A 27,754-nucleotide genomic window follows, 5' to 3' on the forward strand; every position below is an offset into this window, starting at 1 on the left:
GCAGTGGACCATGAAATTGGGGTCAAAACTCTAATTTGGCATCAAAATTAACCAGATGCTCCGCAGGGCGTAGCTTTATACGACCGCAGAGGTTGAACCCTGAACGGTTAGGGCAAGTATGGACACAACATTCAAGCTGGATTCAGCTCTAAATTTGGATTGTGATTAAATAGTTGACACAGCATAGGTTTCTGACACAGAATGAATGTGTTCTAATGAACTTAAAATTTTTGTTTCTCTTAGAGCAATTCACTATGCTGTTGAATATTAATCCTCTCAAAAAAATGTTTGAAGAAATTTTCTTTTTTATTTATGAAATTTCAAATGAGAAAAATTGAACCCAATTTTTTTAATCACATCCCCCTTTCCCTTATTCCAAAACTAATCTCAATTAAAATTTCTAATGGAGTTTGCAACAATAACTACTCATTTAAATACATCATAAAATATTAAGATGTAAAAAAACTGCTTGTTATCACTGAATGGTAAAGATTATTTTAATTTATCAGTTGGTAGTAAAAAGTGAATATACATTGTATATTGTATATAACAAAGATTTAAGTTGATTCTGGACAAAGAAAGATAACTCTAATTAAAAAAAAATTTGATATTTCACAATATTGTGCAATTAGATATTTCTTGCCATTGCGCAATACTGTGCAATTGAAAAGACTTGCTATTGCACAATACTTAATATAATAATTTTAGATCCTGATTTGGACCAACTTGAAAACTGGGCCCATAATAAAAAATCTAAGTACATTTTTGGATTCAGCATATCAAAGAACTTCAAGATTTCAATTTTTGTTAAAATCAGACTAAGTTTAATTTTGGACCCTTTGGACTTTAGTGTAGACCAATTTGAAAACAGGACCAAAAATGAAGAATCTACATACACAGTTAGATTTGGTATATCAAAGAACCCCATTTATTCAATTTTTGATGAAATCAAACAAAGTTTAATTTTGGACCCCGATTTGGACCAACTTGAAAACTGGGCCAATAATCAAGAATCTAAGTACATTTTTAGATTCAGCATATCAAAGAACCTAACTGATTCATTTTTTGTCAAAATCAAACTAAGTTTAATTTTGGACCCTTTGGACCTTAATGTAGACCAATTTGAAAACGGGACCAAAAGTTAAGAATCTACATACACAGTCATGACAGTTAGATTCAGCATATCAAAGAACCCCAATTATTCAATTTTGATGAAATCAAACAAAAGTTTAATTTTGGACCCTTTGGGCCCCTTATTATGTTGGGACCAAAACTCCCAAAATCAAACCCAACCTTTCTTTTATGGTCATAAACCTTGTGTTTAAATTTCATAGATTTCTATTTACTTATACTAACGTTATGGTGCGAAAACCAAGAAAAATGCTTATTTGGGTCCCTTTTTGGCCCCTAATTCCTAAACTGTTGGGACCTAAACTCCCAAAATCAATACCAACCTTCCTTTTGTAGTCATTAACATTGTGTTTAAATTTCATTGATTTCTATTTACTTAAACTAATGTTATTGTGCGAAAACCAAGAATAATGCTTATTTGGGCCCTTTTTTGGCCCCTAATTCCTAAACTATTGAGACCAAAACTCCCAAAATCAATCCCAACCGTTCTTTTGTGGTCATAAACCTTGTGTCAAAATTTCATAGATTTCTATTAACTTAAACTAAAGTTATAGTGCGAAAACCAAGAAAATGCTTATTTGGGCCCTTTTTGGCCCCTAATTCCTAAAATGTTGGGACCAAAACTCCCAAAATCAATACCAACCTTCCTTTTGTGGTCATAAACCTTGTGTTAAAATTTCATAGATTTCCATTCACTTTTACTAAAGTTAGAGTGCGAAAACTAAAAGTATTCGGACGACGACGACGACGACGACGACGACGACGACGCAAACGTGATAGCAATATACGACGAAAATTTTTTCAAAATTTGCGGTCGTATAAAAAGATCATATCATAGGGAACATGTGTACCATACTAAGTTTCAAGTTGATTGGACTTAAACTTCATCAAAAACTACCTTCACCAAAACTTTAACTTGAAGTGGGACGACGGATGGACTTAGGGATGATTGAGCAGATACAAAGACCAGAAAACATAATGCCCATAACTAGGACATAAAAGTCAATAATATTAGTTATTGAAATAGTTCGAATCATGTCCCTTATCCGGACAATTTTTATTTATCAGATACCAATTATCGAGTATTTCATGAGTTAAGGTGAACCAAAAATTTTAAATGTTGAGTTATTCATTTTCTTTAGGCTTAGGTATGCAGACTTTGATAAAAGCTGGAAATCAAACTACAAATATCCACGAAAAATAGTACCCATAAAAATAATGATTCCACAGTAGCAGCACTGACATTTACAAAGTATGATACTTATGTACTTCAACACTTACGCACATGTATATTTATTTTAACTTGAGACATGAAAGTAAGAATTTCATGTCATGACAACTAATCTTGATATATTTCAGAGGAAGACATTATTTCTTAGTTTCTAGTCATGACAAACATGTAATACCATATGGAAATGATAATGTGTACTGTATGCACCAAACATCAGGAAAATGTGATGGTTTCCGTGATTAGTTTTGTAGTATATTATAACCTTGAGGAGATTATAGATCTGATAATGATTTCAAAACCTATAATTTTCAAATGCGGTGGATGCACTGACAAATGTAAACTTAAAACCGATCCACAGGTCCAGTCTATGATAACATACAGGAATTTACAATATGCCCATTATTCCAAGGAATACTGTTAAAAATTCTTTGGGCACTTCAAAATCCTAATAAATATAATTATTTATACTTGTACAAAGCAAAACATATCCATACTTAACAACATGTGTTATCTTTATAAGATAGCAACTAAATATCAACATCAATTTATTTACAAACAACAAAATATACATAGGTTATTTTTGAGTGCTATTTTTAAGACTTTGGAAGAGGGGAGAAGAATTTTAATTCGCCATAACCTGTGACTCATTTATTTCCTGTTCAAAGAGATGAAACAGACAGATAACTGCTACTCCATCTAATATGGCTGTAATTAAACTATAGAAAAACATATGGCTAAAACAAATACTCTGCTTATTTTGCAGTTTTCTAAAACAATTAGGATAAAAATATTTACTTTGTAGATCTATATAATTATTCTTTTTATGATTTTGAAAACCTTCTTAACTATACAGCTGTTTGTTTCAAAGACATGCATAAAGATATTCTTATTAATGCAGATTTGGCAGTACAAAAAAAAACATAAGTCAAAGAAGTTTCAAGTTTTCAGGTCAATCCAAATAAAGAAGTTGCAAACAATGTTCAAAGTAAAAGTATACCGTCATTTGATGTTGACAAATAATTTCTTGGTGAGAGGGTATTTAAAGTAAAATTCAATTTACAGTCAAACAAGCAATAACTGCCTGGAAGATAGGAAAATAGCCTACAGATAATATGGCTTTTTAACCAAATTTCAAATAATTCCTGAATGAATACAAAAGCTGACAAAAATTTGCAACAAAAGATGTGGACTGACAAAATAACAGGACAAAGAGTTGGTTATAGGTGGTTCTAGTTTACCCAGTGGGTGGAGTATAATTAAGTATAAATAGGTACCCTGGTCAAAGCTCCTACCAGTTTGTTTAGTGAATTTTACATCTCATTATAAAATGTGCCAACACAAACTGAGAAAGTACTATGTATATCTTGGTTAAGAGACAATAAAAGATAATGAAAATGAAATGTGGCTGTTAAAAATTAAACAAATTTAATTTGCTGCAAAAAATTGCAGGTAATAAAATGAAAGGTATTGGTTAAAAAGTCACAAATTTAATTTGCAGCATACAACATTGCATATTAAAAATCTATTTCTTATCAGAAATACTTAAAAATAAATATTGAAAATCTTTAAGTATCAAACATTATTCAGAAATAACACAAAAGAATGAGACAAAAACTAACTATAAGAAACACCTGTGCATCAAGAGGATATCCTTGGAATTTTACAAATTTTGCATTTTTTCTATAAACTGAAAATTAATAATTATGAATAGCTTTGAACTTTCATGCAACTATCAAAATCTTGAATTACCACAAACATGATGTCTACCAAAAATTAGCACTGTTTACTATTTACTAAACAGGATTTACAGATTATAAAAATACAGGAAAACCTCAATGCTCTGAAACACTCCTAACCACATTCTTTTTCTAAAGTATTGAAAACTATAATAAATCAACAATTTGATAAGAGCAAAATGCTCAAAACTGATTTTTTACCTACATGTACATGAACCACGTGTATTCAACAAAATTATCAGATAGTTCTATACTGAGTTATTGCACTTGAATGACAATTTTTTGCCATTCTTTTAGCTTGAGCCTCTATCTCAAAACTATAATATAAGTAGAAACTGTTAATGACAAAACATTATCAGCAATACACTTTCTGATGACTTTCCAAACTTTAACATTTTTATTTCCTCCAGAGTTCTTAGGTATCAAAACCTTGTTTACTCGAACAAGTAATATTATTATAAGTGATACTGATTAAAAATGTTGCTAACTGTAAAACAACTGTCATATTCCAGACTTGGTACAGACAATTCTTAAGAAAGTATACACTAGGCTAAACCTCTGATTTGTATATGAGTCGTGTTGACAAAATTGAGTGAGCACCTACATTTACCTAACCTGATAATATTTACTTAAAAAGACAAAAAAATTATCTGACATCAAAATTTAACTTCAAATTACTCTGGCAATAATCAGCATCTCACGTTTTTTAATATGGTTGGTATCAATTCTAATGATTATAATGGCAGAACTATAAAATGATAATTTTTATGTTTGATAGTCTGCATCTTGTGAACCTTTACTGATTCAGTGCTATTTTTAAAGTTAAATAAATAGCTTATCTATGCCACGATAACCCGATGATGAACACCTGAACACTTTTTGCTGCAATATTTCTTACATATATATATATATATATATACAAACGTATTTATATATAGAAAGAGGACAAGATGACATTCAGATCAGCATGGTTTTGAATATTAAGGATATCAGTGGCAGATCCAGAACGTTTCATAGGGGGGAGGTCCACTCCAGTCATGCTTCAGTGATTCCCTATAAAATCAACCACAAAAGGGGGGCCCGTGCCACCCCAGTGCTCCACTGGGTATACACATTTTCTTTGCATCTCCTGAGGTTCTTTTCTGAAAACTAAATAATCACTGATTTTCAAATAGATTTCTGACTCAAAAGTACAAGACCACATAAGAGGAGCAGCTACTGTAGAAAATTTACCACAGTGTTTGTCTGTATATAAACATCAACTATCCTTTAAAGATTGACATAGATCATGCATTCATTTAATATTCACTACTCACAATGTTAGAATGATCTAAAGAAACAGAATAACAGGAGCTTGTTAGTGAGTCAGACAAGGTTTTACTGTCAATGGTGGCTGCTATCCTATGTTTTATGCATATAGAATAGTGATCGCCATTGACAGTAAAACCTTGTCTGACCCAATAAACAAGTCCCTGTGACAGAATCAGCCTTTTATCAGTATTCTCCCAAGAAGGGTCATTTAGCATCATGTTAAAGTGATGCTATATAGCTTATTAAGGTGTGTGATTCAATATGATATAATTTTCTTATTCATGTAGATTATGTTATTGCTGTGATGTTTTAAGTCTAATTTCTTAGAAACTAGATGGTATTTCAAAATTTCCTGTTAACCAGTTTGTGGGGAGAACAAGTTGCAAAATGTTCAATAAATCACCATGAGACATCTTATGTGGTAACAGTTACAAACACACAATGTGATTCAGTAAATGATCATTTTCACTGGTGTTTATTGATAAACTGTCAAACAGCGATTGTTAGTGACATGAGGTGATAACAGTCTAATTAATAACCCTGTTGTATATTACCTACATCATCAATAGATATCCCTCAGACTCAGAGTGAATCACTCACAATCTCCAACATTCACTTTGAAAATTCACCACAAAAAATTAGGAGTGATTTTTTTTTTCTGACACAATTTGTGACTTTATGTGTACACTATTTACTATGAAGGAAGTTTTGAATGACTTTTATGATATAATCCACAAAGATATGTTACTTATGTAGATGTAATCTACATCTCATTATAAATGAACAACAAAAACAGATCTGAATGAAATACTCCTTTGACTACCAGTACAGATTCTGCATATGTCCTAATTGCTTTGAACTATGCATGGATACATTTCATATCATTCTACAAACATCACACCTAAGTAATTAAACAGAAGTTTTGTATGCATTGTTTTGTTTCATCTGCTTTCAGACTTTGTTTTCAACTTTCAAAAGAACCAGCAAAGAAGTTATATATGAATTGGCATCCCTTATTATCTCTATTCCACTTGGTATCCCTTATTATCTCTATTCCACTTGAGAAATAAAAGATACAAAATACACAAAAAAAAACACTTCTAATTTTTCTCTAAAGAAAAACAACATGAATGAGAACTTTCAAACGCATGAATTTTTTTTTACTTATGTTATATATCAAAATATTCATTTTTTCATACATATACCTGCAATACAAAAGGACCAAATGATAGCAATATTTATATCTCCTATAAAAATTCAAAGTGCATTTGTTCTACATATATATACTAAAATGTTCTGTATTAATGAGTAATCTATACATGTACCTAAAAACTATCAATTTTGTATGGTATTTTGTCAACTGTTTTGTTCTTCAGATTTTCTTCATGTCATGTAAACATGTAAGTTAACTTCATGAACGGTATTACATAATATATTTTTTGCAATAGATATGCTTTAAAGGGACAAGCATAAATTGTCAGCTTTATGTGTTCAGGTTTCAGTTTTTATTCCCTTGGCATGTCAACAATGTATGCTTTTCCAGTAGTAAAGGCTTATTGAACAAGAATACATGTCAAACTTTAGCTTACCCCACTAGTAATGAAAAGTATTGGAAACATAGAGAAAGATGGTATTGATCTTTCATGTTTACATTAGACCAAAGATCAATCTTTTTTGCTAGTGTAAACGGGGACTTACACGTCATCAATATTGAGTTGCTGACCAAATATGAGGTCATTCTGCTAATAAGTTTGGGGAAAAAGTGTGTTGACAATTTTTAAGTGCATTCAACATGCAGCAAAAAAGTGTTATTTTGTTACAGCTAATCACTGTTGAAATGCTGTCCAAATTTGAAGTAATTCTCTTTAATATTTTCTGTGTTGAAAATATTTGTTGTATGAAACACTGAACAGACAAGGTAATTGCAATTTAGCCCCTACTAAAGTGAAAACATACATGTAATTGGAACAACCAATTTCGATTACCAGTACATTTAAACTATATTAGGGGAAGGAAAAAAATATAACCAGGTGCTCCGCAGGGCGCAGCTTTATACGACCGCAGAGGTCGAACCCTGAACAGTTGGGGCAAGTATGGACAAAACATTCACAGCTCTGAATTTGGATTGTCATCAAATTTTTGACATTACATGGTGGTTTTTTTTTTTACACAAAACAAATGTCAAGATTTTACAAATCAATTAAAGATTTCTTCTTCAAACTTTTAAATCTAAAATTAAATAGTTGACACAGCATAGGTTTCTGACACAGAATGAATGTGGTCTAATGAACTTAAAAGTTTTTTTTTGCCTTTGAGCAATTCACTATGCTGTTGAATATTAATTCTCTCAAAAAAATGTTTGAAGAAATTTTCTTTTTATTTATGAAATCTGAAATGAGAAAAATTTAAACCCCCCCCCCCCCTTTTTTCACATCCCCGTTTCCCTTTTTCCAAAACTGATATCAATTCAAATTTCTAATGGAGTTTGCAACAATAACTACTCTTTTAAATACATCATAAAATATTAAAATGTAAAATAAAGTGCTTGTTATCACTGAATAGTAAAGATTGGTTACAATGGTAGTAAAAGTGAATATACATTGTTTATTGTATAAAACAATAAAAAAAACTTCATCAGCAACATTTTATATTGGCAAATTTCCAATGAAGTTATTTACATAAAGTTATTGGCAAATAAAAATAGAAAATGACATCATAGTCATGTCTGGCAAATTTCCAACATATATTATCAACTACTATTCTATACAAAGAAAGATAACTCCAATTGAAAATTAATTGCTATTGCACAATATTGTGCAATTAGATATTTCTTGCTATTGTGCAATACTGTGCAATTGAAAATTTCTTGCTATTGCACAATACTTGATATGGAATCCTGATTTGGACCAACTTGAAAACTGGGCCCATAATCAAAAATCAAAGTACATATTTAGATAAAGCATATCAAATAAGCCCAAGAATTTAATTTTTGTTAAAATCAAACTTAGTTTAATTTTGGACCCTTTGGACCTTAATGTAGACCAATTTGAAAACTGGACCAAAAATTAAGAATCTACATGCACAGTTAGATTTGGCATATCAAAGAACCCATTTATTCAACTTTTGATGAAATCAAACAAAGTTTAATTTTGGACCCCGATTTGGACCAACTTGAAAACTAGGCCAATAATTAAAAATCTAAGTACATTTTTAAATTCAGCATATCAAAGAACCCCAAGGATTCAATTTTTGTTAAAATCAAACTAAGTTTAATTTTGGACCCTTTGGACCTTAATGTAGACTAATTTGAAAACGGGACCAAAAATTAAGAATCTACATACATAGTTAGATTCGGCATATCAAAGAACCCCAATTATTCAATTTTTTATGAAATCACACTAAGTTCAATTTTGGACCCTTTGGGCCCCTTATTCCTAAACTGTTAGGACCAAAACTCCCAAAATCAAACCCAACCTTCCTTTTATGGTCATAAACCTTGTGTTTAAATTTCATAGATTTCTATTTACTTATACTAAAGTTATGGTGCAAAAACCAAAAATAATGCTTATTTGGGCCCCTTTTTGGCCCCTAATTCATAAACTGTTGTGACCTCAACTCCAAAAATCAATCCCAACCTTCCTTTTGTGGTCATAAACCTTGTGTTAAAATTTCATTGATTTCTATTTACTTATACTAAAGTTATTGTGCGAAAACCAAGAATAATGCTTATTTGGGCCCTTTTTTGGCCCTTAATTCCTAAACTGTTGGAACCAAAACTCCCAAAATCAATCCCAACCTTCCTTTTGTGGTCATAAACCTCGTGTCAAAATTTCATAGATTTCTATTCACTTAAACTAAAGTTATAGTGCGAAAACCAAGAAAATGCTTATTTGGGCCCTTTTTGGCCCCTAATTCCTAAAATGTTGGGACCAAAACTCCCAAAATCAATCCCAACCTTCCTTTTGTGGTCACAAACCTTGTGTTATAATTTCATTGATTTCTATTCACTTTTACTAAAGTTAGAGTGCGAAAACTAAAAGTATTCGGACGACGACGCCGCCGCCAACGTGATAGCAATATACGACCAAAAAATTAAAATTTTTGCGGTCGTATAAAAATGAACACTCTCAGGAGGATTAAATACAGGACTATATAAATATAACCTATATAAATATCAGGAACAAGTGTATATTAAACTTTATTTTTTTTCTTTGAGAGGCCTGTGGCAGAGGCATAACTACTTTCGCTGACATGTATTGTAATTTGACCCAGACTAAACAGATATTTAAATAGAAAGGCCAACAGGTACACAGTATGTCTACATAAGGCTGATAATCTGCTTAATCTATCATTTATTATTGAACAACTGAGAGTAAATTTAAATATCTCTCATTGTTGTGTATTGATTTTTAGTCCTCAAGTTAAACTAATATTTAATATATCATGTATATCAAAAATAAAGTTTGTCTGTTCTGAAGTACATGACCAAGTTCTTATAAACTCATGTAAATTTTCACTGTGGTCATTTATACCACTTTTTCTTAGTCGTATCAAGTAATCTGTATCTTTTCTAGAGATGCTGAAGACTACAGTCATGACAGTGAAATTTACAAGAACTGTATATATTAGATATAGTTTTCTCATATCTGAGATAGCCATGAATATACTAATAGATCAGTAACCAAGATGTTCAGATTTAGGTCGCTTTTTATTTTTATTTGACCTGGAAGCCTGAAACTCCTAACCTTGGCTAGCCTACAAGTGTATTTACATGCAGATAATAAGGTCAGGATATGTTTCAATAAACCCACTAAATGAATGAAATTCAAAATATATCTCATACAACAAAGAATTGCAATTTTCATTTTTTTTTTAGAGAAAAACTTTTTAATACTGTTGCCTTAGGAATTGCTGAAGCAAATTAGATACATGCTATAAATATATTGTATCTTTTTTAAATTAAATATCAATATATGTTACTTTACAAGTCTTTCAATAATGAAATTGATGTTTGTATTTTTTTTAAGCCTGCTATGAAAATAAATTGGATTCATTATTATTTTTTATGATGAAGGCACCATAACCTGACAGTGTGCCAAAGAATTTAGATGATTACAATGTTTGAAGTGTTGTAGATTTTTTCCAGAAGAAATAGGTCAAAGCATCTATAAATTTAAATCTTTTAAATCAATTTACAGCATGCACTTACTACAATTTACAACACATTGCAAGATGTGGCAAAGCATATTGTCTCGTTTATCCGAGAAATCAAGGAAAATAATTAAGTTAATGTTTTAATTTCTTTGTCAAATGGTCTGCAATAGATCTAGACCAAATTAGACTTAGGAGTTAAATGCTAAGATGAATACATTGTAAAAGCTGCATTAAAATCTGTCAAAAATTGATTGAAAAACTATTTTTTTATCAAAAAATCTTATTACCATGATTACATATATATATATATATATATATGACAAGAAAATCAGAAAATCTCAAAAAAGTGTTTGTTCATTTCAATTTTTTTTATAGCACATTTAAGTTCTAGCTGTGGTGAAAAATGTACCATTGAGTAGGTACCATGATTCTGATATAGTGTTTTATCAATTAACAATTCCAATATGACACTTTATTATTTATCTATTCTTCATAAAGTATTTTTCTCCCATAGAAGCCATCTTATTATAATTATATCGATAGACAAAAACTAAGTCCATATAGTACATGTATCTAGGAACTACACATTGATTGAAAATTGTATAAACCTAATGAGAGTGATTAAAGCTTCACATTTAATTGATAAAAGGCCATTTATCTTCAGTTCATGTGTAGAAGCATCCAGATAGCATATTTAATAAGCCTTGTTCTTATTGGGCCATAAAAAAAAAATAGGTTTGTTTGCCCAAACGCTACCTACCCAGAAAAAAGCTGCCTACTTAAAATCTTTTATTGTCCTGATTTGAAGAAGTTTTTTTTAATCAGATAGCCATGAAGACTTATAAACCATAGATACTATAATTTCTTTTTGTTGAAAAAACAAAAAAAGAAAATGCCTACCTACCTACCCACTGTCTCAACCTTTGGGTAGGGTTTGGGCAAACCAAAATATTTTTAATTGTGGCCTTGTTTAGTATCTGAGTACTGAAATGGGAATACAAAAATGAAAGTCAATGAAGCATGAAAAGGACTCAAATTAACCTAACATTGTCTAGGGTTGGTATGAGATGCTCACTTGCAAATGTAGTCTAGATGCCTATAATCTTTATATAGTTGTACATGTAGGTCTTGCAAAAACATGAAAGAATCTGAGATTTGAATTTAGAATCTATAGCTAAAAAATGTATAGATAAAAGTAACTTTTGCTTCGAAGCCATAATACTCTTATCAGCATATTACACAATAGGAAATCACCTTTTATTCTTAAAAAAGCTTTTATCTTTCAAGCCAAGGGTATTGTGAAATATGCAATCTGACATCATTTGAAACTGGTGTAACCTAACACATTTTGTGCATTTTTAAGTCCAGCTATTGGACTTAGTATCTAGTGTTCTTATTTTTAAACTTTGTGTGTCAAGAGTTTTTTTTATGGAGGAGTCATAATGATGTTAATGTTGTTCTGAACTTCTGAGTGGTATTTTTTGTGATTCCTTTCATGTCAAACTAACTATGGTTGTGCACAGTGATGTAAATGTAATGAGTTACATAAAATTATAGCAGAATTGTTTCCGAAATGGACAGTATCCCTAATATTTGGCAATCAAGTCAGGAGCCTATATTTCGATGGTTGTCAATTTTTGCTGTACTACATATGTGTTAGTGTTCATTATTTTATACATACATCAGGCCGTAAGTTTTATTGTTTGAATTATCATCATTTCAAGACCTATCATAGCTGACTATGATGTATGGATTTTATTCATTGTTGACGCCTATACTTGTTAATTTCGGTGTCTTTTGGACTCAAATGACGAGTTGTCTAATTGGAAATCATACCACATCATCTAATTTTAAAATTCAATATTGATAAACTATACAATTTTAATATATATATATATACATGCACTGAGTCACTGACTCAGACGTACTTATGAATATAATTATTTTCTGTGACTGTATCTTACATTAATTTGTAGGATCCTTTACTATAGATAATTTAGCTGATCTGTAACAATAACATCTTCATGCCTTATATATCATGTACTGTAGTACGCCGCTAGATTAAAACTGACGTGGAAAGGTAACACATGCCCACCGAAAGCTCTTTTATTGAGAGCCCAGGTGGTCGTGTGGTCTAGCGGGACGGCTGCAGTGCAGGCGATTTGGTGTCACGATATCACAGTAGCATGGGTTCGAATCCCGGCGAGGGAAGAACCAAAAATTTGCGAAAGCAAATTTACAGATCTAACATTGTTGGGTTGATGTTTAGACGAGTTGTATATACATTATGTACACAGCCATGTATCACCATCATTGATGGCGATCCAATGGATACATCTGTTGTAGGGTTGTCACTGACTCAGACGTACTTATGAATATAATTATTTTCTGTGACTATCTTACATTAATTTGTAGGATCCTTTACTATAGATAATTTAGCTGATCTGTAACAATAACATCTTCATGCCTTATATATCATGTACTGTAGTACGCCGCTAGATTAAAACTGACGTGGAAAGGTAACACATGCCCACCGAAAGCTCTTTTATTGAGAGCCCAGGTGGTCGTGTGGTCTAGCGGGACGGCTGCAGTGCAGGCGATTTGGTGTCACGATATCACAGTAGCATGGGTTCGAATCCCGGCGAGGGAAGAACCAAAAATTTGCGAAAGCAAATTTACAGATCTAACATTGTTGGGTTGATGTTTAGACGAGTTGTATATATACATGTATATATACATTGTATTGAATATGATAAATCCCTCAAGGGTTTACATAACACATATTTGAATCAAATACATGAGATTGCCATGCAAGACTTTTTGATAATTTCTGTTACAGATACTTATTTGAATACATACAAGAACACCTTGGGTCCATGATTGAACTAAAGTATCTACGCCTTGAGATCTACGCATTATTTTTAGCCTGGATTTTAAGTATTCATTTCGTCATTTGATTAAGTCATGATGATTATAATGTGTATAGTTTTCTCTGCTTTCAAAATCTTTGTGTTTGAATCAGTCCTGGTTTTCGTATTACAACAGGAAACTACTTGTACATAAAGATATATTTTTGAGACCAATGATTGAATTTAGTAGAAAGTTAGAAACAGGCTATTATTTGAACTTGGAACTATTTTTAATTATGGAATTTGCATAATTTTTTGTGCTTGAAATATTTAATCAATTCCTTGTTTATTTTATATTGAGAGAAGGTTTATTTATCATAATATTTATATAATAACTTGAGTTAATATCAAGCGATATCCAATTCTCACTTGTTTTGAAACCTCAAGGTATAATGATGCTTGGATGTGATTAATATGACCTGTGTATATATCAAATCCCAAAAACATCCCTTGGTGGTGCGCTTGACAGAGGCGAACGTACTGATTAATTACGGGAAATGTATACTTTTGGATTTGGTATTGAAATTGGATTAAAACTTGTTAATCTGTTAATTATTGGAATCATTAATTATGAGGAAAACATTGTCATATATAAGATATATGTAAAGTTGAATACTTCATGCCAACTCACAAATTGGACCTCAACAGTCCTCCAAAGTACAGAGAAAAAGGAAGATGTGGTATGAGTACCAAGGGCAACAACTTGATAACACTTATGTATTACTCTGGGTAAAATCATAATAAGGAACCACACTCAAAATAATAATAAATGTACTAGGGTGTATGACAATTCATCAACTGTTCACAGACACTTTCAATTGGCAAATAAAGAGAATGCTACTTTGTTAGGATCTCTTTAAATTAACAGAAACAAAAATTATATACAAAGACAGCAATGAACACGAAAAAATGTAAACAAAAAGTTGTAAAACTTACCAGCGACCGGAGACGGTTTCTTCAGTACACACCAACGAGGTTTCCACTGTAAAATAAATTACAAGTGAAAATAAACATTGCTACCAGTATTTAAACAATATTTGATTTAAATTTAGGCAAAGATACTCACTTTTTTGCCGTCTCGAAACTTTACAAGCCCCTCCACAACCAAGTTCATGTTGTCTGCCATATTGCTTCCATCTTTGTTACGGTACACTTCATTGGTTAGTCAACAAAAAAGGGAGGGGCACAGACAAAATCATTATAAACGGTGCAATGAAAATCCGTTCCTGTTCCATTTGATATGAGACGGTGATATATGAAATAAAAAAATCAATAAATAAATACCGGGTTCAATTTATGGTGGCCTTTTTACGTTCTGATGTTATAACATGTATTTAATAACAGTCCGTTAAAGAGCTCTTTTTAAAACTTTTAAGCTTTTTAGCTATTGTTATATTGTGTGTACTCTATCAGAGGCGGATTTAGGTCCCCCTTTTGAGAAAAAAATTTGGTTGCTTATATAGGGAATCATTGAAGCGTGACGAGATCGGGAACCCTCTTAGGCAGCCAGTAGGCTCCCACTTATATTAATTTCTGGATCCGCCACTGTGTATATATGAATATGCAACGACTTTGAATAAAGATTACTTTACTTTACTTTACTTTACTTTACTTTACTTTACTTTACTTTACTTTTACTTTACTTTTACTTTACTTTACTTTACTTTACTTTACTTTACTTTACTTTACTTTACTTTACTTTGAATAAAGATTACTTTACTTTACTTTACTTTACTTTACTTTACTTTACTTTACTTTACTTTACTTTACTTTACTTTACTTTACTTTACTTTACTTTACTTTACTTTACTTTACTTTACTTTACTTTACTTTACTTTACTTTACTTTACTTTACTTTACTTTACTTTACTTTACTTTACTTTACTTTACTTTACTTTATTACATAATTTACTGTACTTTACTTAAGGATGTACTTAGTTGTGTGTACTCTATCAGAGGCGGATTTAGGTCCCCTTTTGAGAAAAAAATTTGGTTGCTTATATAGGGAATCATTGAAGCGTGACGAGATCGGGAACCCTCTTAGGCAGCCAGTAGGCCCCCACTTATATTAATTTCTGGATCCGCCACTGTGTATATATGAATATGCAACGACTTTGAATAAAGATTACTTTACTTTACTTTACTTTACTTTACTTTACTTTACTTTACTTTACTTTACTTTTACTTTACTTTACTTTACTTTACTTTACTTTACTTTACTTTACTTTACTTTACTTTACTTTACTTTGAATAAAGATTACTTTACTTTACTTTACTTTACTTTACTTTACTTTACTTTACTTTACTTTACTTTACTTTACTTTATTACATAATTTACTGTACTTTACTTAAGGATGTACTTAGGTGAGGTTATGTAAAAATTAAGAAATTAAAAAATTAAAATTGATACTATATCTGGTAGAGCATCAATTAAGGATAAAGATAGGCTAAACATATTGATAGGTCATGGACCTCCTTTTCCAGATACTTGAGATTAAAAATATGGCGGGAAAGGCTGACTCGGACTTTTACCTTATATTTGCATTGGTATTATTTGGGTTTCAAAACAAAAGAGAGAAAATCAAGAATCTTCTAAAATTTTGGTAAATGACCTTTCAAGAGCTATTAAGTCTTATATGAAAAAATAAATGGGTGTTATGGGGCAAAATATTTTACATTGTATTGTATGGAAAAAACACCAAGGAGTCCGAACATTTGACACACATTCCAAAAACTCACCTAAGTTCATCCTTAAACCTTAACTTTACTTAACTTTACTTTACTTTCACTTCACTTCACTTTTCAACTTCAACTTCAACTTCAACTTCAACTTCAACTTCAACTTCAACTTCACTTGACTTCAACTTCCTTTTACCTTTACTTTACTTTACTTTACTATCATGATCATGATCGATCATGGCTCTATCAATTGACTCATTTTTTCACGTGCTCCACATGCTCTATGCTTATTTTTTTTTATCAATGTCACGATCCGGTACATTTTGGTAACAAACTCAAAATTTGCATGTTTCGAATGAAATATTTTTTGTCGATTTCGAAATAAATGTGAAATGTGCAGACATGACTTGGTTTAGTATATATGCATGCATTCGAATTCATTAATTTTGCTAACATTATAGCTAAAACAAATTAAATGACTTCACTGTAAGAACATTCTTTAAATTTTTCTTCTTTCGTGGCCGTGAACCCAACTGATGGTCAATTGAACACAATTTCCAACTTATGCTTACTTGCTTAATCTTATTAGACCACGATCTAGACCACGATCCACCTCCACCTTGTACTGTTTTTTTTTTTTTTTGCTAGCCTCTCATGATCATGCCACTGGTATAAAAAAAAGAAGATGTGGTATGATTGCCAATCAGACAACTCTCCACAAGAGACCAAAATGACATTCTTCTTTCTCCATCTCGACTGCAACGTTTCTTGTCACGGTATAGCTAAGCATGCCACGTTTACCTTACGGGTTTCATCGTAAGGCTTGCTTTGTAATGCTGTTATCTGTCTTCCCAGTGTGTGTCCTATCCATCATATTAAATGCAGTTCTAGCTTTGCCAATTCGGTTTTTGCACCTTTATCTGAGCCACCAAGATGGTCCACTACGCTTCCATTATATGTAAAGGAATCAACTTATTCTGAAGCTTTGATATAAACCACCAGACTTGCTAGGGTCCTTGTGTTTTGTTTAAAAAAAATTGTGGTCCGATACTATTTCATAAATAGGCCTGTTTCTGTAGCTCTTATTTCAAACTGTGCTAGTTTGCCATGCATTTGTGTTGGTTGTTGGACAGCATAGAAATGTCATCGACAAAGTCTAAGCCATCTAGCTGGGTCAACATGGTCCAGTGGATACCATTTCTTCTGTCGTCTGTGGCTTGCTTTATAATCTAGTCAACCACCAGGAGGAATAGCATAGAATATCAAAGGCCTGTGTTATATGGATGATCTTGCTCTGCATTCCTGTGAACGTGTTTCTGATGTTGGTAATATTTTTTCATGAATGCCATAGTGTCTCATTAACTTCAACAACACAGCTCTATCTAAGCTGCCAAATGATTTCGTAAAGTCGACAAAAACAGAATAGAGCGATTAATTGAACTCTTGTGATTGTTCGAGGCTGAAGCGTATGGTTACTGCTTGGTCTGCACATGATTTGTATCGTCTATTGTATTTTGAGACGACCTAACATAATTCTATTTAAAACCTTCCCTGGAACTGACAGTAGCATTACAGTTGTCACAAACGTTTAAATTGCCATTCTTTGGAACCATTAGCCTAAGAATGTGTACTTCCTTTCATTCAAGAGATACCTCTTCTTCTTCCCAGATCCTTCCAAACAGTTCATATAGCATTTGAGTTAATGTTTCAATATCTGCTTTCATTCTTTCTGCAGATATGCTATCATGCCCTGGATTTTTTTTATTCAGCAGCATTTTTATGGCTTTCTTTGTTCCTTCTTTAGATGGTCTTTAACAGTCAACTGCCAAAAGCTCTTCACAGGATGGAGTGTCAACTTATTTTACTTTTAGGAATTTTTGGTCCTCAACGCTCTTCAACTTCGTACTTTATTTGGCCTTTTTAACATTTTTTTATTCGAGTGTCACTGATGAGTCTTTCGAAGACGAAACGCGCGTTTGTCGTAGATATGTTTGTCGTAGATATAAAATATATAATCAGTCCTTATATCTATGATGAGTTTAATTATTAAACGGTGGCTCTTGGTTTAGAACATTCTTGGAATACACAACCCACCGTTTCATTTCTTCTTCATGTGTGTAAAGTGTTTTCCCTTCTTTGCATTTTACCTGTCTACATCCTTTCTGATATTTCCCGGTTAGCAGTTTTGTGTTGTTAAACAGAGCTTTGATGTTGCTTGCTCTGTTTGCTTTTTTTCTGCTGCTGTTTATTGGTCTACAAAGGCCCTCTTATCTAACCTTCCTCTGTTCTTGATATTCTTGCTAGCTATAGTGTACGCTTTTGAGACTGTTTGTTTTGCTAATCTTGTTTTGCTGTTTTCAGGATTTGTTTTTCATTTTTTCCACTTTTAGAAGTGTTTCTGATGATATCCATGTCTGATGTTTCCCATTTTGCAAACTGATGTTTCGTAAGCTGTTGTGAAAGCTTCTTTAATCTGTTGACGGATATCATCTATTGTAACTATTTTCTCAGTAACAATCTGGAATGTTGAGAAGTGGATTTCTGATTTCTTTGTTTTGTTGGACAACATTGATATGTTTAATTGCTTACCTGTTTGATGATGTTTCTTTAACTTTAGTTTTACTTTTGTCATAATAAGGTGATGGCTATAGCAGTGTCTGTTTCTCTTTCAACTTAGATATTTAGTAAACTTCTATTAAAATTCTTCGAGATACAGACACGGTCTATTTTACTAGATGACACTTTTGGGGTGGGGTAGGACGGGGAAGTGATCCACAAATGACAAGATTGTGATCTCAACAGTGATTGACAAAGAGCACGCCATTTTCACTGATATCTCATAGTCCAGGTCTTTCATTCACTTTTTCGTTACCAGTGTCACTTCCTACCTTAGCATTTAGACCCTACATTAAGATAGTGGTTTTTAGCTATAATTTTTGGTAGTTTCTTCTAACATGCGATATACTTCCTCTTTGATGTAGTATTCTGAATCATTTGTCGGAAAATAGAATTGGATGATGTTTAATGATATTCATTTATGTGTGGTCTTGAATTTTGCAGTGATGATTATGAGACACTGAGTGGTTTCGATCTAATTAATGTTTTTATTTTTTCTGAGCTTCTTTTGATAGTGTGTTGGCAACTCCTTCAGTATGTTGGACGTTCTCCTCCATGTGTCCAGAGCTTATACTCACTTCTACTGAGGACATCTTTGACTGTCCTGAAACTGACCATCTTGCTTCTGCTATTTCTAGTAAAACTATCTTATATGCTTGTATTTCATTTTCGACGGTTTTCGCTTCTTCTGGAATATACTTAGATTGCACTTTCCATGTTCCTATCTTCGTTGCAGAACTAGAGTTAAAACGTCTCAGGTGTGAGGCTTCCATTAGTTTTGGCCATCTAACGTCATTCTCCTTCTATCTAAAGGTCTTCCTTCTTTTTCACACAAGGTTTGGAAATTATCGTTTGTCCTCCTATGCCCTTTGCCGTTGTGGCGTGGCAGCTATCTTCCGCCGGGGAAGTGATCTCCCTGCTGTTTGTCCAGTATATATAATGGTTGTCTTTGTAGGACTAGCGGTCACCACCATACGGTATTTGAAATCAGAGTTTTCCATCTCCTAGACAGGCTGCCTTCCTAGGCTCACGATACCCATCTTCACGTTGCCTACGTTCAAACAATGATTGCGTTATATATATACAAGTCTAAATTGAAAACAACGTTCAAACCTATGATTGCGTTGGATACAAACCGCAATTTTTATACGTGTGCATGTAAAACATATTTCGTTGTAGAGGGGTCTAAATACAGCACAAATAACATTCTCCAAAAGACAAAAAAAGAGTGAAAAGCATATTTCAACAAAACACATTGACTAACAGGTCGAACAACTGATGTTCCTAAACCATGATGACTGCTATTGACGATTGCCAAATAAATTGATCACAAGATGTAACAAATGGATCCTTAAATTAATTCAATACCAAACAGAAAACAATTGACTTGCGGCAAACATAATAAACCACAAACAAGAGGTGCTAATTTTTCGGTATACTACTGTTGCCTTTATCTATTTATCCTTTGTGTTAGTGCCGACGAAAGATCTGTGGTTGCGTCTGTGCTTTAATTTTAGGATATTCTAATATGACATGCTTCTTTCGCTTTGTAAACAACACTGTGTGAAAATTCTCGATATATCTATACTCAGCGCAGACTCAGAGATATACATAATAATGGATGTTACAATATACCTCCCACGTAAATCCACATGTATTTGAACCTACTTTGCAAACGCTTTGCCAATTTTATTGTATTAGAAATTGTAATAAAACAAAAGACAAAAGAACTTTTATTCTTATTCGGATGCATAATAAAAAGAATTAATATAATGCAACTAGTTTTGTTTATTTCCTAAATATAGTAACACAGCTATATTGTGCAATGTCAATTTCATCATGGAACACTTTCTCTACAATCAGGGGTTCATTAAGGGATGAAAATAAGCTTGATATTTATGTTACGATTTTAAAAGCTATTAATATACTAATTTAAGTTGCAGTATAAAAACAATATTTAGTCAATGTCACAAAAATATAATCTTTTTTTGTAACCATTGAAGTTCGTATAAATTGTATTAAAATGGAATTCTGAGGTAGGTTTTGTTTTGTTTTCTATTCTATTGCATTTGATTTCAGCGAGTCAACATGGCAGCTCCTTCGTTACGAAATGTCAATTTTGGATTTGACGGTAGCTTACGAGAAAATATGTAAATTAAAAATCGGAAATATTGGGTTTGAGAATTAAACATATTTTTTCCAGCGGTTATTAACGAAATAATCAATGCAAGCTAAATATTTATGAGAATATTTGAGCTTTATCTAACAAGGAGTAAAAAAGAACAGCTTCACACATGGCATACCCACTCTCGCTTCAGTATTTGAATGAACTTATTTGTCCTATTAGAATCGAAATAATTCATGGAAGCCATAGATTTGTTGGAAATTTACACATGGCCTGGGCCGTGATATTCGTTAATTTTATCCCTCGCTAACGCTCAGGATAAAATTCGAATATCACGGCCCAGGCCATGTGTAAATTTCCAACAAATCTATGGCTTCCATGAATTATTTCTTAATTGAACAACAGAACGATTGCAGATGCGTATCCGATCTATAGAATATATCAAAACATACTAGTAGTCGACGCACTGGGTGTTGTTTGTTGTTATTTGTCTTTGTGCGGTCTTTTCTAGGAAGAATACCGAGTAGTCTGTTGGTGTGGTCTATTGCACAGCTTTGGTTATTCCTATTATCCCTTTCTTTGTATTTATATCAAAGTATTTGTCCGGCTCATAGATATAACAATTTTTACTCCCTAATATCGGAAGTGTTATACCTTATACTTCACATAAGGTTTCATACATCAATATCATGACTATACAGTAAGACGGACAAACTGTGCACACTTGAAATGCCAAAACATGAATATAGAAAAGAAGAAACATTGTAGTCTGGCTTCGAACTTAAAATGAGCGAATTGTTCTACAGGAAGAAATCAACGATTTGTGTGTATAGGATTAAAAAGCAATACGATCGTTCAGTAAAGAAACTGCAAAGAATACCTTTTTATACACACAAATGATGATGAAGTCAAGAAGTTAGAAGACAAGAAATTTAATGAAAAGTCCAAGGCTTGGTTTTAGTGCCGACGAAAGATCTGTAATGTCGTTCGGTTTTCATTTCTGGAAATCAAAATGAATGATAAGACGATTGCAGATGAGTATCCGATGCATAGAATATATCACTGAGTGGATCCTAAGTGGAAGTCGGTTTAGGACCTCAATATGACTATCAAGCAATTGCCGATAAATGCAGATAAGAGAGATAATGCATTTTCTACACCAAACATTTTAGGATACAATTAAGATTGAGGGTGCCCACGTTCAAGTATTATGTGCTATAAAAAAAGATGTGGTATGAATGCGATTGAGACATCTCTCTACCAGAGACCAAAAAATATAGAAGTCAGTAAATTTAGGTCACAGTGTCATACAATATGGCGGGTTTAGATATGTTTGTGGACATCCAATGATCTCCTCAACTGGGACAGTGGTGTTACATCAAATATAACATATAACTATAATATCTTCAAGATGACAGCAAAAAAAAACCCATTTGTAGATAAATTTCTGTACCCTCTTTTTTCACTTGCATCTTAAAAATGATGTCTTGATTGTGGTTCTCCGAAAGCAGTTTGGCTATATTTCTTAACAGCTGTGCAGTTTAATTCTAGTTGACCACGTGAAAATATATTTGTGAAATTTGGAATACACATTCTCCCTAATCAGTCTCATTCCTATAGTCTTAAATAACATTTGAACAAGTTTTTCTCAGAGCAGAACCGTTTTTCAAAAAGGTTCAGATTGACAGTGTCGGAATAAGGATAACAAAAAGAACTCAACGGAAACTCACACTGTGATGACTTGAAAAACATGATTGATTGATTGTTGGTTGCTTAACGTCCTGTGGCAAATATTTCTATTTCATGCATGTTCAGGACGAGAACAAGTTAACAGTAAATACAATAGGTAGGTCATGTCATAAAAGAGGCTGCTGGAATGATTGTGGGGGAGATTTGGACTAAAGCACATTGATCATCAACAGATGATAATAGTAAATACCTTGGACACTGAAAGCTCAACATATTCGATATTTCACGAAGACATTTATTTCTGATCTGTGTTTTCTTCTCATGAATATTTTATAGAACTTCTTAAGTTCTTATTGATAAATAAATCGATAAGATAAATTGTGTGGAAAATTCTGAAACGGGGAGGCAACATCAAATACAAGAGGCTCCTCGGGAACTGAATTGCTCTACTGGCAAAAAACATGAGATCTTGACATTCTTTTTTGTCTTTATTGCAAGCAATTGCGATTGCTTATTTTTCAGAACTTATGTTACTAATATTTTTTTACATTTTGTTCTCCATTAAGTATGCCAGATTTTAAGAAAATATCTGAAAATGCAAAAACTGGGGATTCAATGTTAGTTGAAGTTTTCACTCTTACAATAAGTCTTTTTTATCTTGCATATCAGTTAAGCAGCTAAGCTTTCTCTCTGTGTATTATATGTTTCAAAATAGTTGAAAATAAATTAAAAAGTTTTCTTAAAAAACTGGAGGATTTCAGTCACATTGTCTTATGTTTAGATGTTTCGGTTGATGATCGAAGCCAAGTGATAACAATACCTCACCTGGCCCTTTGTTCAACTAAAAATTACTGTACAAGCATCCATACAAGTGGTATTTTTTGTCTGTATAAGAATTGCTGATCACTTTAAACAGTTTAAGATGAAAAACATTACCTTGGACTATCATCAACTGTTAGTCACTGTAACTAATTTTGACAGTCTTTAAAAAAGTTAACATGGATTTTCATATAGTACAGTCCTAGGCAGTCCAGGTAAAAGCAGCAGAAGACTTCTTTCATCTCTAACAATAGTGAAATGTTTTTTTTTAGATAAACTGACTGTCATTGGGACAGACTCATGTTTTTTGCTAGTAGTCTGATGTAAACGTGTGTCCACTGAATTAGTATTTTAATACACCCTTTCAACAATATATGTTATGGAAGCAACACAACATTATATAAAGTAATGTTTTTGATTACTATAACATATTTGAAATTGGAATCCTAACTCTTAAATTAAGCTACTGGTGAATTCTGACTACTAACAAATAACAAAACATTTTACCATGTAAAAGTACATTTATTAATCTGTGAAACATTTACACATACATGTAAATGGAAACATAAGGCACATTCAAAATATACATTTTGATAAAAAGTAAATCTGTATGTTCAATTAAAATTGTATTATAGAACACTTGTCATGATCATAAGTTGGTGACTTTTGATCTGAAGTCATTTGGATAAATCAACATTTGAAACCATATTGAGGTGAAGTTTTAAATTTTTAAACATAAAAACATTGTGAAAGATTTTAGCAAAGATCAAAGGTAAATTCAAAACTTCTCTTGAATCATTTAAAAATAACTGAGTCAAATAATCTATGTATATTGTTAGTAAAATTATTATACAAAAAATAAACAATTTTATGACAATAAAGCTAACATGATTTATTTTGTCTTAAATTTATTAATTTTTTAAGTGAATGTTAAATTTGAAATGGGTATTGTTCATTTATACCCCCAAAAATAGGCCTTATTTGCAGAAATACTATCCATTAACGCAAAAACTCCTTTTAACAATCAGTCACAAACAAATTTTCAAATTTAACAAAAAACTTCACAATATCAAGATCACAAAAGCGTATCAAACATTAAATAAAGCTCCTGACATTGTACAAAGCAGCAACAGAGATCACATGTTTAAAGAAGGACATATCACAACCAGCAAGTTAATACCAAAGAATATAGTCAACTAAATTTTGAGGAAGATTATGTTTTTCTAAATAAAGACAACAGTAGTATACCGCTGTTGGAAAATCATAAATCAATTGAGAAAAAAAACAAATCTGGGTTACAAACTAAAACTGAGGGAAAACTAGACGAAAAGCTCCCAATCTAAATCTGTGCATTTGTAACAAAACCAAGAAACCTGAACCTGAATGGAACTAATAATCTTAGAAAAAAAATTAAAATAACTTTCTAGACCATATCTTAAAGTTAAAGTTAATTTTGTTTATGTTTAAAAAAACCAAAAGATTAAAACTAAAAAATTCTTCGTCACTGTTCTTCATAAACAATTGAATTAAAACAATATTCACCCTAATAATAAACAATGAAACCCGGTGAAGTATTACTATATAATATTCTTTCCCACTATAAGCAACATGATACTTTTTTCCATGGCTAAATAATTGATAAAAACTAGTATAAGCACCTCCAAAAGGTCAACTAAAAGAGTCTTAATAAATATGACAAACTTTAATGATTTTTTCAGAAGATGTGGTTCTGCACTCACAGGCAACATTCTATATTACTGCACTTGCAGGTAAAAATTCCATAGAACTGCACAGGACTAATATATTTAAGAACTGTTACATTAAGAGAATTTTCAAATAGTACCTTACTATTTCTAAAGTTTTGACATTCAATAAAACAATTGCACAAATATTCTTGTGACTATTGAATCATTTGAAAAATCATCATGTTCTGGTTGTACCTCTGTCAAAGATACCAATTCTGGCTACAACTGGACATTGCCAATTTCAATCAAAAAATAAACTGCATATTGCACACTGCAAGTATAACACTATCTTTTGGCAAATATTAAAGCCCAAATAAAGCTAATACATGTATAACTAAGAAAACAGAAGGTAAATTTAAATGTAAATATACATATATAATGGTAATAATAAAATTATTTATAAGATTAAATATATTCTATATCATGATTACACAAAAAAGTAATGGCATTATGCATTGGATTTCTTGAAACATAAAAATTACACAATTATTTACATACAAAAATATATAGAATTATAACAATTAAAATATTGGTTTATGACAAATTAAAATAATTGAATGATGACAAATTAAAATAATTGAATTATAAAAATTTATTAGAGACAAGAAAAAATTATGATAAATCTCGTATATTAAAGATATGATGACAGATAGTTCTGGAATTCTGAGAACAATACAAAAATATGTATTTCACGATATGCTTAAAATATTCTTAACAATGCATTGCCATTAAAAAATTTGGCAGTACAAAACAACAAATATTTACAATTCTTCTGGAATGATATTTTTGTCTGCATAGAATTTATCTGGATGGATTTGTTTGTTGAAAGGCAATGATAATCACATAACATCAAGGAGAGATCACAATTTTTAGATAAAAAAACAACAAAGCAAAATGCAGTATTGGAATGATTTTCACTGCATAAGTCAAGATAGAAATATCTGCTCTATATTCAATGCTCTAGCTGATTTTAGCTCATAGGTGTTATAATTGCCAATTTTGCCCCCTCTTATGAAATTTGTTCAAAATTATGCAAAACCTTAAAGACCTTAAATATTTGGATAAGATCTCAATAATTAAAGTGAAAAATAATGATTTTAAGAGGATAAAATAACATCATGAAGAAGCAATTATTTACAGAAAATTTTACAAAATTTTGAAATTTTCTGCATAGCATTTACTACCATTGAATAGAGACAAAAGATTTTAACCCCACATAAAATCATACATTCCTGAATTTATTGAAGTTTATTTTTATACTTGTGTGCAGTGATGGTTCATTTCCATGTAACTTTACTTTTTGGAATAAGCTTTATAAATCTACCACATAAACGTTAAGACTGACCCATTCCTAACAACAGTGATCAAACATTATAAACTATAATTTTACTCTTTGTTTAGGACAGCATAATGATATGTCAATTTTAAAGAACTGATTGTCAAAAAGATTATGAACCCCAAATAAACCAGTCATCCCTGAGAACCTGGAAGTAAAGAGAACAATTGAGCAGGAAAAAGATATGGAATGCTTATTATGCAAATTATATGGCTCATAAATCTTCTTGTATCAATACTATATTTTGTTATTATGCAGCTCCATAGTACCAAGGTTCTTTGCCATATAGAATGACAAGCCTGGCTGATGGTTCGAAAAAGAATCGATAAAGCTAGTAAGATATGATGCAACTGTATATACCTTCAAAAACAAAGTCATTGTTAGTAAAAAATTCTTTCTCTCAAAAACAAATTCATTGTCGATAAAAATTCTCTCTCTCAAAAACAAAGTCAATGTCAATGAAAATTCTTTCTCTTAAAAACTAAACATTTATATCCTCTCTGTTAAAAAAATATAGGTTTTCAATATTGATGCAACATATATTGCACCTCAAACAGAATGTCTTTTTTTTCAAAGCAATTTCTTAGATAACTTGCATTAAACACCTAAATAGTAATAACCCAACATGTAACCAACAGCAAAAGCAAAAAAATGACACTTCTACAAAAAAATATAAAATGATTAACACACAATTTCGTTATTGTTTTTACAAAATATGTTTGACAATTTGCATTGATTCAATCATAAAATCACCCAAAAACATTTTCCTCATGTTTTTAATCACTTTTGATGACCAATTATTATCAAATCTTTTCGAGTTAGACACAACAATCTGTTTATATAAGTTATATAATATGACAATCTGTTTATTGTTACCATATAATAAATTTACAGTTATAAAAATAAACCATGTAGGCTGGTATTTTTGTTTGTTCTGTTTGTCTGTTAAAGTCATATGAAATTAATGATTTGTGAAAAATAACATTAATCCAATTCTTGAACCAATGCATACATATGTCATAAACTTAAGTCTTTTGTGCAAGATTTTATCATTTTTTATGTATCCATATCGTATTATCCTCAAAAAAAATATTACTATTGGTCAGTGTTATTATGAAAATATGGCATTTATTAATGATCGTGTTTTGAAACCGAAGTTGACTGATTGTCACCTTTGTACACAATCAACAAAGAAGCCGATTAATAATGACTGCATGATCTCCAAGAAGGGCCGAGTTATAACTTCTAGTGCTTTTTTCCTTAATATTTACCA

General features: G+C 31.6%; 1 protein-coding gene across 1 annotated transcript in view; it reads right to left on the reverse strand.

Moving 5' to 3' along the window:
* The window catches only part of LOC139489710 (uncharacterized), a 34,979-nt gene extending 20,310 nt beyond the window's left edge, over nucleotides 1-14,669 (reverse strand). Inside the window, exons 1-2 of the mRNA XM_071276441.1 lie at nucleotides 14,539-14,669; nucleotides 14,409-14,454 (exon numbers count right to left, since the gene is read on the reverse strand). Of these exons, the coding sequence (XP_071132542.1) occupies nucleotides 14,409-14,454; nucleotides 14,539-14,598 (106 nt within the window). The 5' untranslated portion in view covers nucleotides 14,599-14,669. The remainder of the gene's footprint in view (nucleotides 1-14,408; nucleotides 14,455-14,538) is intronic.
* Between the last annotated feature and the right edge of the window lie 13,085 nt (nucleotides 14,670-27,754).

The sequence above is a fragment of the Mytilus edulis genome, chromosome 9, assembly GCF_963676685.1.
Source record: "Mytilus edulis chromosome 9, xbMytEdul2.2, whole genome shotgun sequence".
In the NCBI taxonomy this organism is placed as follows: domain Eukaryota; kingdom Metazoa; phylum Mollusca; class Bivalvia; order Mytilida; family Mytilidae; genus Mytilus; species Mytilus edulis.